Source organism: Aspergillus mulundensis (assembly GCF_003369625.1).
Source record: "Aspergillus mulundensis strain DSM 5745 chromosome Unknown scaffold_5, whole genome shotgun sequence".
In the NCBI taxonomy this organism is placed as follows: Eukaryota; Fungi; Ascomycota; class Eurotiomycetes; order Eurotiales; family Aspergillaceae; genus Aspergillus; species Aspergillus mulundensis.
The window spans coordinates 628307-643642 of record NW_020797893.1 but is presented as its reverse complement, the minus strand read 5'-3'; the positions used below and the strand labels follow the sequence as shown (position 1 = coordinate 643642).

At 53.4% G+C, this 15336-nt stretch overlaps 7 protein-coding genes across 7 annotated transcripts; 4 read left to right on the top strand and 3 right to left on the bottom strand.

The window, feature by feature from the left end:
- Positions 1 to 398: 398 nt before the first annotated feature.
- DSM5745_05559 (uncharacterized protein) lies at positions 399 to 740 on the top strand (the record flags this gene model as incomplete). Its single annotated transcript, XM_026747575.1, has 1 exon — positions 399 to 740. One exon carries the CDS (start codon positions 399 to 401, stop codon positions 738 to 740), a length of 342 nt encoding a protein of 113 aa, XP_026603407.1.
- Positions 741 to 1882: 1142 nt separating this feature from the next.
- On the top strand, positions 1883 to 3899 carry DSM5745_05558 (Cys metabolizm PLP-dependent enzyme; the record flags this gene model as incomplete). Its single annotated transcript, XM_026747574.1, has 5 exons — positions 1883 to 1996; positions 2049 to 2143; positions 2208 to 2840; positions 2913 to 3251; positions 3308 to 3899. The coding sequence occupies 5 exons, from the start codon at positions 1883 to 1885 to the stop codon at positions 3897 to 3899; spliced, it is 1773 nt and encodes a 590-aa protein (XP_026603406.1).
- Positions 3900 to 4824: 925 nt separating this feature from the next.
- DSM5745_05557 (WD40 repeat domain-containing protein) lies at positions 4825 to 6618 on the bottom strand (the record flags this gene model as incomplete). Its single annotated transcript, XM_026747573.1, has 1 exon — positions 4825 to 6618. The coding sequence occupies one exon, from the start codon at positions 6616 to 6618 to the stop codon at positions 4825 to 4827; it is 1794 nt and encodes a 597-aa protein (XP_026603405.1).
- Positions 6619 to 7237: 619 nt separating this feature from the next.
- DSM5745_05556 (proteasome regulatory particle base subunit RPT2) lies at positions 7238 to 8788 on the bottom strand (the record flags this gene model as incomplete). The annotated part of the gene is made up of 4 exons (XM_026747572.1): positions 7238 to 7491; positions 7541 to 8606; positions 8664 to 8726; positions 8786 to 8788. The coding sequence occupies 4 exons, from the start codon at positions 8786 to 8788 to the stop codon at positions 7238 to 7240; spliced, it is 1386 nt and encodes a 461-aa protein (XP_026603404.1).
- Positions 8789 to 9734: 946 nt separating this feature from the next.
- On the top strand, positions 9735 to 10589 carry DSM5745_05555 (E2 ubiquitin-conjugating protein UBC1; the record flags this gene model as incomplete). The annotated part of the gene is made up of 3 exons (XM_026747571.1): positions 9735 to 9995; positions 10054 to 10358; positions 10415 to 10589. The coding sequence occupies 3 exons, from the start codon at positions 9735 to 9737 to the stop codon at positions 10587 to 10589; spliced, it is 741 nt and encodes a 246-aa protein (XP_026603403.1).
- Positions 10590 to 11146: 557 nt separating this feature from the next.
- On the top strand, positions 11147 to 12495 carry DSM5745_05554 (TFIIH complex kinase subunit CCL1; the record flags this gene model as incomplete). The annotated part of the gene is made up of 2 exons (XM_026747570.1): positions 11147 to 11482; positions 11557 to 12495. 2 exons carry the CDS (start codon positions 11147 to 11149, stop codon positions 12493 to 12495), a joined length of 1275 nt encoding a protein of 424 aa, XP_026603402.1.
- Positions 12496 to 13271: 776 nt separating this feature from the next.
- On the bottom strand, positions 13272 to 15150 carry DSM5745_05553 (ATP-binding cassette family ATPase ARB1; the record flags this gene model as incomplete). The annotated part of the gene is made up of 2 exons (XM_026747569.1): positions 13272 to 14540; positions 14587 to 15150. The coding sequence occupies 2 exons, from the start codon at positions 15148 to 15150 to the stop codon at positions 13272 to 13274; spliced, it is 1833 nt and encodes a 610-aa protein (XP_026603401.1).
- Positions 15151 to 15336: the final 186 nt, after the last annotated feature.

The following is a 15336-nucleotide window of genomic DNA, read 5'->3' as shown; positions in this document are numbered from 1 at the left end:
GTCCGTTTCCTGCTCATGACTAAAGGAGCAGTCAGCAACACTCTGCCGCGCCGGCAATCTCATTAGGCTCGGTTCGGGCCTAGCCTTGTCCACTAGCTCACAGCCCCGTTCCCTAGGTATGCATGTCTCACTGCTATCTCCTCTTCCAGCACTTTGTTGCTCCGCTCTGAGTATAGGTACAGAGTCACAGAGTGCCCGTAATGCTGACACACGGTGGGCTCTACACAGGCAGCCATCTTCCAGCGGCGGGACAAGCCGACTTGTCCCAGAATCGCGACTGAGCTGCTCTATAAAGGGTCGAATCTCCCTGCCTCAATCCCCAAAACAGCATCACCATCAAATCATCTCATCTCCAAAACATCCTCCAACCTCTATCCTCTCTCCATCCAACCGCAAAAATGCACCTCACCACCCTCCTCCTCGCCACAACAACCCTCCTCACCGGCGCGCTGTCCGCCGACCTCCAAGTCAACTACTACTCCGACGGCGGCTGCAGCGACTACATGACCTCCATCCACCCCGGCACAGGCGGCAGCTGCGTCGACTACGTCTGGACGGGCTCGAACAGCATTAACATCGCCGACTGCACGTTCCCCAACGGCGCCTGCACCTGCACCTTCTACACGCAGCCGGGCTGTAGTGGTGCGAAGCAGCAGGTGGTTTATCCGAATGATAACTGCGCGAGTAACTGGGGGCGCGGGTTTTATTCTATGAAGTGCAGTGTTGAGCATGGGCTTTAGGGAAATCTCTTGGTTGGGTTTATTTGGGCTCTGCTGGATATGATGACGGGACAGCTGCCAGTGGTAGTACTAGATGAGAATCAATTGGACGGGAAGGAAAGGAAGGGGGGGAAAGGGGAGGTCTTCTTGTCGGCGCTGGCTGGACTATAAGGGCTATCATTTTCTGTACAGAACTGAGCACGATGTACTTAATCATCCCATACATATATGAAGAGGTGACTCTGCACGAAAGCAACAGAAGGCCACATCACTGCTAGTGTGATAAGTGGTAGATCATCACATAAACCTTTGATGTTTTTAAATGTCAAGTATAGGCAAACCGAACGCACCATTTATTCACGACTGTTAATCCATATGTGTACCATACTCTGCAGATCCAAGACATCAAGTAAGCCCAGCGGCTTGCCTAGCCTCCAGGTAGCACAAGGTCCCTCCAATACGACACCATAAATGGCCACGCCCACAGCGGCAATGACTGCTCTCGACGCCTGCGGATCTGGGCCCCTGCATCCGCATACCCCTCGCTATCTCTCAGTAGGCGCCATCCACGCCGTCGGGCTAGACTTACCCCCCCAACAATCGAGGCCGCGAAGGGTCAAATTCAGCATCGGCTTGTCCTCGCTATATGGCTCCTCATAACGAACAATCCAGTGGCCTAGGCCTAGGCATCAATGTGGGCCTCAAATATCCATGTGCAATTGAGCCCGGTGGCCGGTGTGTGGCACTGGAATTGCGGGGGAGGCGAGAAGTTTGCCCTGGCGAGAGGCGCATGCAGACCATGCATCTCCGCGTTGAGAAGGCATTGGCGTCAATGGCCCCGTACTTTGTACCCCTGTTTTCTTGCTGTGGATTTGCCCGTCGAGCTTTGGGGGTATTGGCAGCTCAATGCACAGCCTTGGGGCTGGAGTAGTGGAGCTGGAGGAAAAGAAGAAACTCATGTATCGCCTGCATAGCCAAGACGAGTAATTGTTTGCCGCAAATATCCTTAACGTAAAGTTTATGCAGGATGATTCGAGGCCCCTGCAAGTGTAGTAATGAGGACTGCCCAGGCGCGGAGTAACCTGCACCCCGCAGAGCCCAGGCCCCCAGCTATTTAACCCCCCGGCCCTCTTCGACCAGAAAGAAACATATCAGTAGCCGCCATGGCCCAATGCAAAGACACCCAGACCTCCAGCTCAGAGGGCTGGATGCCCCCAGCGACCCCCCGAGCCCTGCCCTTAGGGCAAGCCAACATCTACCCGCTGGGCGAGCCACACGTAAGTAACAGTGACTGAGAGGGAAGTAGCGCACCAAGACTGAGCAAGCCAGGCCGTCAGTGTATCCCTGCCAAAATGGGACTCGATCATCGCACAGTCCCGCGGTGAGAAGTGGGTGGTGGATCAGCTTGAATGGAGCTATCCGCGGTGGGTGGCATCGTTGTCAACTGCCAGCCAGGTGGAGCAGAACTAACAAGTGCATACGATATAGATTCCATATCAACAAGCCGGTGCAGGACCTCTCAGATGCAGTCCTCCACAGGCTTCAAGTCTCCACCGATTGCCGATGCATGGTTTTCGCCTCAGTCGCTGCTGCCTCTGAATGCCTTGAAGCCCTCCGGAGGAGCGACGAGCAGAAGTCCTTCACCGAGACGGTCCGCTTCTTCATGCCCGCCGAGTCCAACAGCAATGGGATTGCAGGACCCCATTGGGCGAACTTCTCTGCCGTCCTCCTTGCGCCGGATCTCTGGGACGAGGCCATGGCCTACTGGCGAGACTCGGGCAACGGTTTGTCCACGCGGCATGCGGAGTATATCCTGACGGAACTCGACTATCTTGACTCCGACTGCGCGGGCATGCTGGAACTCCGCACCCCTGCTCTGAGAAAACGTGGGGGTGGGATCTGCCGAGAGATTCCCGCATCGTATCAAAAGATCCAGGCGGCAGAGTCCAGCTTCTCGGAGCTGCGTGATGCTCTGGCTCGTCTTGCAAGCTCCAATAGGCCCGGCGAGCCGCCTGTACAGCCCGACGATGTATTCTTGTTTCCGACTGGCATCAATGCCGTATACTCGCTGTCCGAGTGCCTGGCGGGCTCGGACAAGACCGCGACCGTCGCTGCCTTTGGGTAAATAACGTGCCGCCCAATCATCCATTCCCACATTCAGAATGAAGTCCTAATCCAACTGATTGATGCCAGATGGCTGTACACCGAAACCGTTGGCATCCTCCGCCGAGGCTCCTGGGGCGAGGTCCTCTCGTACAAATCCGGCAGCGAGAAAGAGCTCGAGAGCCTAGCGGAAACCCTACGCTCAGGCAAAAAGGTCCATGCCCTCTTCTGCGAGTTCCCGAGCAATATCCTCCTGTCCTGCCCGGACCTGCGACGACTCCGCGAGTTGGCCGATGAATACGGATTCATCATCGCCTGTGATGACAGCGTCGTGGGCTACGTCAATCTGGACGCACTACCGTTTGTGGACGTCATGGTTTCTAGTCTGACGAAGACATTTAGCGGAAGCTCGAATGTCATGGGGGGGAGGTAAGGACCTACCTGCCTGGTTGGGTGGATGTGTTAACGAAAGCCACTACAATTAGTCTGGTGGTGAACCCGTCCTCCAAGCACCGCACAACCCTCCGCTCCGCCCTTTCAGCACACCACAAGAAGGCCCAAATCACCTACTTCCCCCTCGACGCCGCAACCCTCCTAGCAAACAACAAGACAATGCACCAGCGCATCAAGCAATGCAACGAAAACACCCTCCCGCTTGTCCGCCTGGTTTCCGCACACCCGTCCATCTCAGCAGTCCACCACCCGTCCACAGCGCCAACAGCGCACAACTACGAGGCCATGATGCGCAAGACCGAGCCCGCAGGCTACGGCAACATCCTGAGCATCGTGTTCCGCGACCCGCGCAGCGCAGAGCACTTCTTCAATGTCCTGCAGGTGTGCAAGGGGTCGAGCTTCGGGACGAACTTTACGGTTGCGGTGCCGTACGTGCATCATGCGCTTTACTCGAAGAGGGAGAAGGTCCCGCGGTATGGAGTTCCCGCGCATATCATTCGGGTGAGTGTTGGGTTGGAGGATGGGGGGGAGTTGGTGGGGGTTATGGAGGAGGCGTTGAGGGAGGTTGAGCGGTTTGAGGGGGGGAGTGCAGGTGCCCGTGGAGTGGAAGATGTGCTCAATTGAGGTAGCTAGGTATATTGGTTGATATGTAGGTAGTAAAGACGGTACTCCGTACACAAGAGCATCTCAAGTTAGGCCTCATCCTCCCCACCACCCCCGGCGTCCCTGCAATCATGAAGCCGCACACCAAAGCCGCATACGCACAGCCCGTAACCGTCCATACCCCCCAATGCGGCGCATCCAAATAGCACCCATCTTCCACTCTATTCTGAGGCGATGGTGAAGGAGAGCGGCGGTTATGGTTGTGTCAGCGGCGGCGAGAAGGCTGCGATTCATCAGCACGCTTTGGCGGCGAAGACGTGCTTAGTTGGAGGTCGTGCTGGAGGATTATGGTGTCTGAGGAGGCGGTTTCTCCGGTGGTTGTTTGAGGTGGTAATGACGACGACTGTATGAGTTTGACGCGTATGTATGTATAGGTGGGCTGGTGAACGCTTGGTCTTTGAATGAGATTTAGCGGACCTAGGCCAGCTGGGAAGACAAACATGTCTGACACAGTAAGAAACAATCAGGGGAGAGATCGGCTTCTAACAAGGAGGCTGGCTTCCTGAGTACGGGCAAACACTCCGGCTTTCTTGGTGACTAGGACACATTGGCTGTTTACGATTCAGTAATGAGATTCAAAATTATATTGTACAATGGCATTTTTGTTTTGCTTGGACTAACCTAAATGCAGGCTTCAAAGCTCTGTGGTTCTTTATGTTGCACCTGTTCATGTGCAGTGAAAAATGAACTCTGATATCGTACGGCGGACATTGGAAGAATTTTAGTCGACTCAATTGATGGGTCGCTGCTCTGTATTGTTTGGTTTCAAAGGGTATACCCAGTGCAGTTGGCTTTCCGCAACGAAGCGCGCTGGTCGGGAACCCAGTTAAAGGATCTAAGCCGTTCTTGTTGCGCGTAGACCTGCGCTTGACGCCAATGAAGGCTTTCAATGACGTGCCTTCTTCCTATCCGGCTCCGGCTCTTCATCATCACTGAGATCCCGATAGATCGTCGTCGGCTGAGTTTCCTGCCACGCCTTAGTGAATATCGGATCCTTCTTAGCCTGATCAGCGTATTTCAACAGAGCCTCGCGAGGGTCTTCATCCCGCATAGAGCTGAGCGGGATGTTCTCCCGAATATGTCGCTCGTCTGGTTGCGATTTCGCAAATGGGGTCGTCGCCGGCAGGTGAGGCCGGCGGGGGTCTCTTGAACGGCCCGAGGCCGTCAGTCCGATGGTAGGGTGTCGCGCGGACCAGGTTGCCGAGCTGTAGTGCGGTACGCCGTTCGATCCGACTACCACTGAATCTCCGGAGATACCTTGGGATAGGTTCATAGTCAGGGTTGGGTCGTCGTCGATGTGGCGGCGTTTGGGCGCCTTGGACATAACGAGGGCAGCGCCCTTTGTTGACATATTGGGGTTATATAATATGTGAGTCTCCGCGTTGGCGGATCCGGTGAGAATCTGGTTGAGCTTTTCGTGCCATTGAACTGTGATCAAGGGGGATCCTGGCGTAACGGGGGTGATCAACTCAGGCTTCAACGTCGCCGGGTTCAGGATGTGTAGATGTCCTGTTTCCGATCCAGTCACGACATTTGCCGAGGTAGGTGAGAAGATAATGTTTGAGGTCGGGTACCGCGAGGAGCTGGAGGGGTGCGCAACAGTTGTAATTGGTTGCTTAAACTTTCTCGTATCCCATAGCTTGATAGTATCATCCCCTCCCTTGGTAATAACAAGCCTTCCATCAGCACTAATATCAATTCCACTTGTCCATGTATCCCGTGTATGAGCATCCCTAACCTCAGCACTGGGCCGGGTATAGGGCCCGTTACCGCTCCACATCATCAGACTACCGTCAAGAGCAGCAGCAACAAGGACATCTGCACCGCCCTGCTTCGGAGAGCCCCAAGCGACTGCCGTCATTTTGCTCCGACCAGCGGATCCAGCAGCCCTCGACTTGTGCATAATCACCTCCTTCTGCGACCGACCAATATTGGCATCCCATATCCGCACTGTGCTATCTGTTCCCGCAGTCGCGCACAGGTTTTCGTTGCTTGGAGACCAAACGCCGCTGGTCACTTCTGATATGTGTCCCTTGGTGTTGTGCATGTCTCTCAGATACATGTCACCCTTCACAAACTCGGTAACTGTTTCGCCATCACGATCGAGTATCCTCGGCTGCGGTGTAGCGGAGACGACGAGAACATAGGCTGGAGAGATGGGGTTGAACGCCGCATAGTGTACCGCATGTGTTTCCTGCGCCGCCGATGTCTTTTTCGCGGAGGGATCGACGGACTTGAAGGAGCGGATCGTTGACGGTGTCATGGAAGCGAAGTCGTGGAGTTTTAACGTACAGTCGGTGGATCCGGAGATCAATCGCGATCCTGAAGGGTCAACGGTGATGGTGGTGACTGCGCGCTCATGCGTTTTCATCACCAGCTCGTGGGATACCGGGAACTCGTCCGAGTCGTCAGAGTCGTCCGAGTCATCGTCCGAGTCGTCTGAATTATCGCTGCTCTTGGCGCCAGGCCCTGCAGGTCCGATATCATCGCTTTCGTCGTCAGACTGTACGCCAGCATCACCAGCGACGTCGCTAATCAGTTTCGTCTCCTCATGGCCGCTATCCGGCTCGACGGCGCGTTTGGTCTGGTCGATTTGCGCATTAATATCCGCTTTCTTTTCCTGCTTTCCGAAGCTCGTTGGGAAGAACTTCTTGAAAGCTTCCTCGTCGAAGCCCTCCATGATTGTTGATTTGCGCTTATGTTGTTTTTTGGATGGCTCGCAAGGCGACTTTGCGGAAGCTTATATGCGGCTTCTGGCTGTTTGCACTGTTTGGTTCAGTTGGGCCAATCTTATCTTATCTTATCCAGACCATCACATTCGTCACTTCGTTGAGCCAGCGAAGTGACAAGTATTTAGAAGGCATGATGGAATGGTGTTGCCGGCAGCATATCAAAAGTATTCATATACCAAGTCTAAAGGATTAACAGGGGCTGGCTATATATGCTTAGTCTAGTACCTTTGAGGCTGCGAATGTACAATCTTCATTTTGCCAGAACTATATATTTCTGCCGCCTTCCGTTCGTGGCTTTAGATTGTGAGAAGCTTGTTTGCGCCTCCAGAAATATCAAAAAGCTTTGAGCATCATGCTATTAGAAGCCTTAGAGACAGGTATTATTACGAGTGATACATAAATATACGGAAACTGCTTACTGCCGTAGACTTGGTCACCCAAAGAAGACCGAAAGTATGAAAATGCACGAAGATGATAAATCGTAACAATTACTGGCTAGAATACACAAGTTCTATGGGAACGGCGAAGACGCAGATAGGACAGCGCAACACCAATAGCCATGTGCATCTACAAGTATAATCCCTCCACGGGACCACCATCCTGCTTCGTCTTCATGATCCGCTCGCGAGCGGCGCGGAAGTCGTCCATCTGCACCCTCATGCGGCGCTCTCTCAGAGCCATCAAACCAGCCTCCGTGCAGATAGCGCGGATATCGGCACCGGACAGGTCATCCTTCTGGTTGATAAACTCGTCAAGGTCGACGTCGTCTCCGAGGGACATCTTCGAGGTGTGAAGGGTGAAGATCTTCTTCTTGGTGTTTTCTGTTTCCGTTAGAATAAATACTACCAGTAGTTTGAAGGCAAGACTTACGGTCGGGGTTCTCGAAAAGAATCTTTCGATCGATACGTCCAGGACGAATCAAAGCAGGGTCAAGAGTCTCAATCTTGTTCGTGGCCATGATCACCTTGACGTCTCCACGGTCATCGAAACCGTCCAACTGGTTGAGAAGCTCAAGCATGGTACGCTGGATTTCCCTTTCACCACCAGAAGTCGAGTCATAACGCTTCGTACCGATGGCATCGATTTCATCGATGAAGACAATGGATGGCGCGTGTTCAGCCGCGACCTGGAAAATCTGTCGCACCAAACGGGGTCCGTCTCCAAGGTACTTCTGAATCAACTCACTTCCAACGATACGCAAGAACGTAGCACTGGTCTGGTTTGCAACGGCCTTGGCAAGTAGCGTCTTTCCTGTTCCGGGAGCTCCGTAGAGAATAACACCCTTGGGTGGTTTGATACCCATCTCCTCGTACAGCTCGGGATGAAGCAATGGCAATTCGACTGACTCTCGAACCTCCTGAATTTGCGACTCAAGACCACCAATATCGGCATAGGACTCGGTTGGCGCCTTGTCGAGTTTCATCACCGAGACCAGCGGATCCGACTCTTCGGTCAATACACCTACAACCGATACCGTCTTGTGATGTAGGAGAATGCTAGCACCCGGCTCAAGAAGGTCCTTGTCGACAAATGACATGATCGACACATAGTACTCGGGGCCAGTAGCGCTCGAGACAATGGCGTGGTCGTCATCGATCAACTCTTCCAGGTTGCCGACTCCCATCGGGCTTCCTCTCATGTCATCCACTCGGCTGCGCTCGTCCGCATTTCGGTCGGTGATATCAACATCCCCTCGGTTGGCGGAGTCGGATACGGACGCTTTGGCTTTCCGCAACCGTTCCATGTTTTCCACATACTCTTCCTCCAGCAGTAGATGGTCGTGGACGCGCTGCATTCGGAGGTATCGCAGCTTACATCGTGATGTCGGATAGATGTCAGGGAGCTTGGATGCAGTGCTGGGACCGGCGGCCTTGCGCTTCTTACGACCGATGCGAGTGGTAGGAGGTGGTGGCGGCTCGTACTTGGGCTTGTCCTTCTAGATATGAGTGTCAGGGCCGCAACTAATTCAACACGAGCCACAATAAAGTCTCACCTTCTTATCCTTATCATCCTTGCCGTCGTGGCCGCCTCCGCCGATGTTGGACTGCTGGTTACCCTATGTTTTCATGCTTGTCAGATCGGAACTGCGCGATGAGATAATAGCGACGAACTAACCATAGTCCCAAGTGGAAAACGAAGATGAAATAAGGGAGTTTCTCTAGGTTCCTGAGATGTGCAACTGTGCAGTTGGATGGAGTTAAAAGATGGAAAAAGGGAGAAGAGGATGACAAGGAGCTTGGATAGCAGCTTGAGACCGGGGCCGGCTTGAGCTGTTGCTGTTGTCGCCTTCGTCAGTGCTTGGCATTGATTATGTGATAATCGTAGCACGTGACCAATATTGTCTACTTCGTTCGCCGAGATAAAATGTCCCGACAGTGGCTTAGAAGTTAAAACCAGGGTATTGGTCTAAAAGAGGCTAAAGAGCTAGAATATTGAAAGCGAGGCACTACGACGAGGCGTTCTTCACTAGACGTGTCAAGTCGGAGAGTGCAGGCTGGTGGCTGAGGCAGAACCCGAGCATCGAGTCAGCGGCTTAGCCAAAGTGAAGACGAGATACAGCTCAACCTATCAGATAGTCCGCCTCGGAGTCAACAGTGCAGTGCGTGCAGCAGCCCCGGAACTGAAAGGCATAAAAAGCTTCGGTGACCACCTGGCGGCCTGAATAATAACTTGCCCCCATCTGGAACTTCACCCCGCCCTCGCGCCTTGCTGTTACCTAGTCGCTCCCCAGCATTATTTCTACCTGATCGGCCATCTATAGTTCCGAGATCTTACTGGTTTCCGTCCGTCAGCCCCTCAGCTTTCCCTCCAAGCCTGCGTGAGGCTCTTTCGCGACCCAACCTTGTAAGCGCTTCAGTTGAATACTCAGCGCCATACCACACGTCATCTTTGGGTGACTCGTTCTAAAGGTGCTTCATCAACCCCCTACTCTGCTCTAAATGTGGGATTGCTCGAGGGTTCACTGCCGAAGCTAACCAGAGCCTCCAACGCTACTAGCGTCGCATCTACCATCCATCTTGCTGTCGCATCTACCTTGACGCTGCCGATTCTGAAAGTTGACACCATGTCGTCTAACCGAACTCGCCGCATTGCGAAGGAGATTGCGGACATCCGCGCAGACACTCATTCCCAGATCACTGCGGAGCCGGTGGGAGAAGAAGACGATATCACACACCTCCGCGGTACTTTTCCTGGGCCGCCGGGTACCCCGTACGAAGGCGGCACGTACAAAGTTGACATTAAGATACCCAACGAATATCCCTTCCGACCACCCGTGATGAAGTTCATCACCAAGGTCTGGCATCCAAATGTCAGCAGTCAAACGGTTGGTATCCCTCGTTTAAGATGATTTTTCAAAGCTCATCTAACTTTGTAACCACCAGGGTGCCATCTGCCTTGATACGCTTTCGTCCGCCTGGTCTCCAATTCTCACCATTAAAGCCGCTCTCCTCTCGCTGCAGTCCCTGCTTAGCACACCAGAACCTAAAGATCCCCAGGATGCCGAGGTTGCCACTATGCTGCTTCGGAACCCCAAAGAGTTCGACCGCGTAGCGCGCGAATGGGCTACACAACATGCTGGGGCTCCGAGAAGAGCTGCGGGAGAGGGCAGCGGCGGCGCGACGAGCGAGTCCCTGCGCGAATTGGAGCGGAAAGAGAAGGAAGCTCGAGAGAAGGAAGATCTGTCCAAGTAAGTATTCATTGGTACATCAGCTCCGAGAAGACTTCGCTTACATGTCTCGCCAGGTATGATGGGTACAACAAACAGCTAATTGATCGATTTGTTCACATGGGCTTTGACGTGGACGCGGTCGTAGCCGCATTCGAATATTACGGCATTGACCGCAACGGAGGCGAAGACTACGAGCTGGAGGAGGCCTACATGGGTGATGTGACCGCTCGACTCCTCGGCGAGCCGTAGGTCTTCAATCTCCCGGAAGTAGATTTGTTTGTTCTTGGTGGACTTCATAATGAGCACGGTGCCTGGCGAATATTTGACTTGTTTGCTTTATCGGAAATTTGGACGCTTAACAACTATTACGTCGTCACGACTCACTGCATGCATATACTTTTTGCATACCGACGACTTGTCGAGAATGTCTTCATGAGTAGTTCTAGTCCGTATGTAGTACTCTTTACTTCCAGCGGCATAAATATTATATCGTTATATCATCTTTAATGCATCTTTAATGCATTGGTTTATACAAGTACTCCGTAAAAAGCTGGAGCTGGAGCTGGAGCTGAGGCCCCGTTGTCTGGTTGAGAACTGCTATCGATAAGCACGGATACTTGACCACCTCCGGCCCGGACTTTTGAGAACCTCTTTACCTTCTTGGAACCTCAAAGCCTTGGTCATGGACGATCGATACAACAGTACAAAGTGCTGCTAGTACATCCTCAATTTCACCTCACTCAGAATTGGCGAAGAAAGCACTTCATCCACAAGAGAACCGAACAACCTGATCGATCTCCGCCACAATGATTGAGGACGACTTCTACCGAACCTCCTCTCAGTTCCGCCTATGGTCTTTCACTGAGGAATCCCTACGGACCGTGCGGCAAAAGACAAACAGTCTCGCAAGTGACCGCGTACGGATCGCGCTGCGAAGGGCGCGTGAGGCGCGACAATCCGCCAACTCCTCTGCCGCAGGTACACCCAACCCAAATGGCAGCGACGCAGACAGCAAGGCCGGGGAGGAAAAGGATATAGAATGCTTGACATCGGAGGAGGAGCAGGACTTAGTGCGGTACTACTGCGAACAGATCATCCAGCTAGGAGAGAGCTACAAGCCCCCGATGCCGTCGATAGTGCGGGTATGAAACATACTTTACAGCTCCCTTGAAGCAGGAAGCACAGTACATCATGCTAATGAACTTATGCTGACCAGGCCACCGCAATCCAATACCTCCGCCGGTTCTATCTCACCAACTCCCCAATGACCTACCACCCCAAGACCATCATGCCCTGCGCCCTCTTCATCGCAACAAAGACAGATAACTACTACATGTCCCTCCGGCAGTTCGCCGACGGCGTCCCCGGCGACACAACAGCAGAAGACATTATTGCGCCCGAATTCCTCGTGATGCAAAGCCTCCGCTTCACCTTTGACGTACGCCACCCCTTCCGCGGCCTCGAAGGCGGGATCATGGAACTCAACGCCATATCACAAGGCCTTGGGGAACCAGCACCGCACCTCCCAAACCAAAGCGCAGAAGACCTGCGGCGCGCTATTTTATCCCTCCCACCACCACTGAATACCCCTTCTCCCCCGTCAATATCAGACCGCCTCGCCCGCGCACACCACAACACGCGCGAGATCCTCAAATCCGCCGCCCAAATGACAGACGCCTACTTCCTCTACACCCCATCCCAAATCTGGCTCTCGGCCCTCTCCCTCGCCGACGCCCCCCTCGCACAATTCTACCTCGACACAAAACTCCCCAACCCCACCGAATCAGAGCACCCCCTCGCACAACTCCGCGCGAAACTCCTCCAAACCCTCTCATCCTGCGCGACGCTCTTACAATCCTACAAACCGCTCGGCTCAGACCCAGAGCAGAAGAAAGCCATGCGCCGGATCGGGAAGAAACTATATCACTGCCAGAATCCCGAAAAGGTGAATCTAGCCGGACAGAAGAGGATTCCGGCTGCGGCGGCGGCGGCAATAGCGTCGGCGGCGGGGAACCCGAGTGATACGCCGACGCCGGATAGCGAGATGGAGCGGCTGGCGAAGAAGAGGAAACTCGAGGCGGAGCAGCAGAAGGCCGGGAATGATATTTTTGGCGGGGACTTGGTTATGGAGAGGACGAGGGATAGACAGGCGTAATTGCAGTTGCAGTAATCAAGGCACCTTTGTCTACTGAGAGGTAGAAGGAAAGGGAGGGAAATGCTATTGGATATGCAGTTGGAATTCAAAAGTGAAGAGTGTTGTGTTCCTCGATACCTTTATTTGATATATACCGTCCCATGTAGAACTTTGTTAAGCACGTTGCTAGATGATCAAGACCCTGGCCCCAGAAAAGGTCTGGTCATAGCCCTTCTCAGTGCTAAGGTTGATGAACATGTGGAAAGACAGGCTCGAAGCCAGACCTTGACATCAGCAAGCGTCAACATAATACTAGGGATACAGGATGAACTACAAAATGGACTCTTCCTACAGTAGCATAAGATAATTGATGCCAAGGCAAAGAATATCGAATTCAATCCCCCCCTCCAAGCTGAGTCTAGATAGCGGAGGAATGATATGAGACGAGGTATGGAACAACCTTAAGAGCAACAGCACAGGCCATCTAAACTGAACGAAAAGAAAAGAAAAAAGCACCCTATAGAAAAAAATCGAAGAAACATATATCTCCAGAAGCGTGAGACAACCTTAAGAGACGAAACAGAAACAAAAAAGTCGGGAATTTTCAAGTAATTCCCTTCCCATATATCATTCATCCGTCAGACCCAACCAAACCAGGACGGTTCATCACTCCCGGGGTAGTAGACAGACAACATAGACAAAAATTGAACTTTTCCTCTTTTCCCACGTTGTATCATGATCTAGCATGCCAGTCGTTAAAGAGAAAAAAGGTAGTGGAGACTCAAGAGGTAGTCCGCTTAAACGGTACCCTCGGAGATCATCTTCTTGCGGAGGTGGTTCTTGTATTCACCGATGGTGCCGTCCCAGCGGCGGACGGTCTTGTGCTCGCATACCATGATGTCCTTGGCGATCTTGTCGAGGAGTCGGAAATCGTGAGAAACGACGACGACACCACCGCTGTAGGCGTTGATGGCATCGGCCAAACTGTCGATGGTGGGGATATCCAGACCGTTGGTGGGCTCGTCAAGGAGGAGCATGTTGGGGGACTCGATGGCGAGGAGGGCGAAGACAATACGGGACTTCTGACCCTCGGACAGGGTACCCATCAGAGCAGTTTGGGACTCACCCGAGAGACCGTAGCGACCGAGCTGCTGACGCCAGTACTGGAAGTCCTGGGACTTCTCGGGGAACTTGTCGCGGACGAACTCGAGAGAGGACTTGGTCAGGTCGAGCTGCTCAGCGGAGTGCTGGCTGTACATGCCGAGCTTCAAGTGAGTGTGACGGCTGACACGACCACCAATGGGAGAGAGCTTGCCGGTCATGAGACGCAGCAGGGTTGATTTACCAACACCGTTGGGACCGACAAGGGCAGTTCGGGAGTCCATGTCGACACCGAAGTCGAGGTGCTCGTAGAGGGTGTCTTCCCAGTTGCCGGAGTAGGAGAAGGAGACGTCATCGAAAGACAGAACAGGAGGAGGGAGCTTGTCAACATCGGCAAAGCGGAAGCTGAAGACACGGTCGGGGATGACGGGCTGAATGAAACCATCGGCCTCCATCTTGTCGAGAATCTTCTGGCGAGACTTGGCCTGACGCACCAAGTTGGCGTAGGTACCAGCGGAAGCGATGAACTTCTTGATGTGAGCGATTTCTTCCTGCTGCTTATTGTACGCCTTCATTTGGTTGACTTCCTGCTCGGAACGGGTCTTGTGGTAAGAGTCGTAGTTACCACCGTAGTAGAGGAGCTGCTTCATGCGCATGTCGATCATGTTCGTGCAGACACCGTTGAGGAAGTCCATAGAGTGAGAAACGAGGACGAGAGTACGCTCCCACTTCTTCAGGTATTCTTCCAACCACACACAGGCTTCGAGATCCAAGTGAGCAGTAGGGTCGTCGAGAAGGAGCAGAGAGGGCTTGACGAAAAGGGCCTTGGCGAGGGCGACACGCATACGCCAACCACCAGACATGTCCTTGGTCTTCTTGTGGATTGTCGTCTTGTTGAAACCAAGACCAGTCAAGATAAGAGAAGCACGGGTGTGGAATGTGGAGGGGTCCATTTTGTCCATGCGCTGCGCAAGTTAGCAACATTCATATTTTGAGATTGGAGAAACATACGTCGTACAGATCCTCAAGGATAGGGCTGTCAGGGCCTTCCTTCTCAAGAATCTCCTCCGCCTGCTTCTCCATACGGTCGAGCTGGTTCTGAGCCTCAGTGACAACCCACTCGAGCGCACCGAGGTCGCTAGGAGGGGCACCCTCGTTCAGAAGGTAGATATCAATGTGCTCGGGGATCGGGTATTCACGGGCATCGATGGCCTTGAGGAGAGTGGACTTTCCGCAACCGTTCTCACCGAGCAGACCGTAGCGACGACCGAAGTTGAGTTCGAGGGTCGAGTCGGTGATAAGGACCTTTCCGTGGAACACGAGCGAGGCGGAGGTGACCTTGGCATCGCGAGACGACGGCATGGAGGAAAGCACACCGGTGGTGACACGATCGGACAGACCGTGCTTGTCCATCTGTGCTGTGAGCTTCTCGACCTCCTTCATCTTCTCGTCGGTGGTGGCAGGCTGGTCCTCAGCACCGGACTCGACGGGGGTGTCGTCCTTTGACTTGCCGGCCTTTTTGGCTTTGGCATCGCCACGCTTCGCCATGCGGGCGGCTTTGGATGCGGACACCATCTTGACTGTGTATGTATTGATGGGATGGACTCGGTAGGGTGGTGAGGGAGGCCTGGAGGGGAGTCTGACGTGAAGAGTGAAAGAGGGAAAAAATGAGAGGGTGGATCGGAAATAAAAATAGCGGGGGGGCGAGCCTTGCTGCTAAGGTGGGGGAGGTTCCTTGAAGCCCTTATCGATAGACGATAA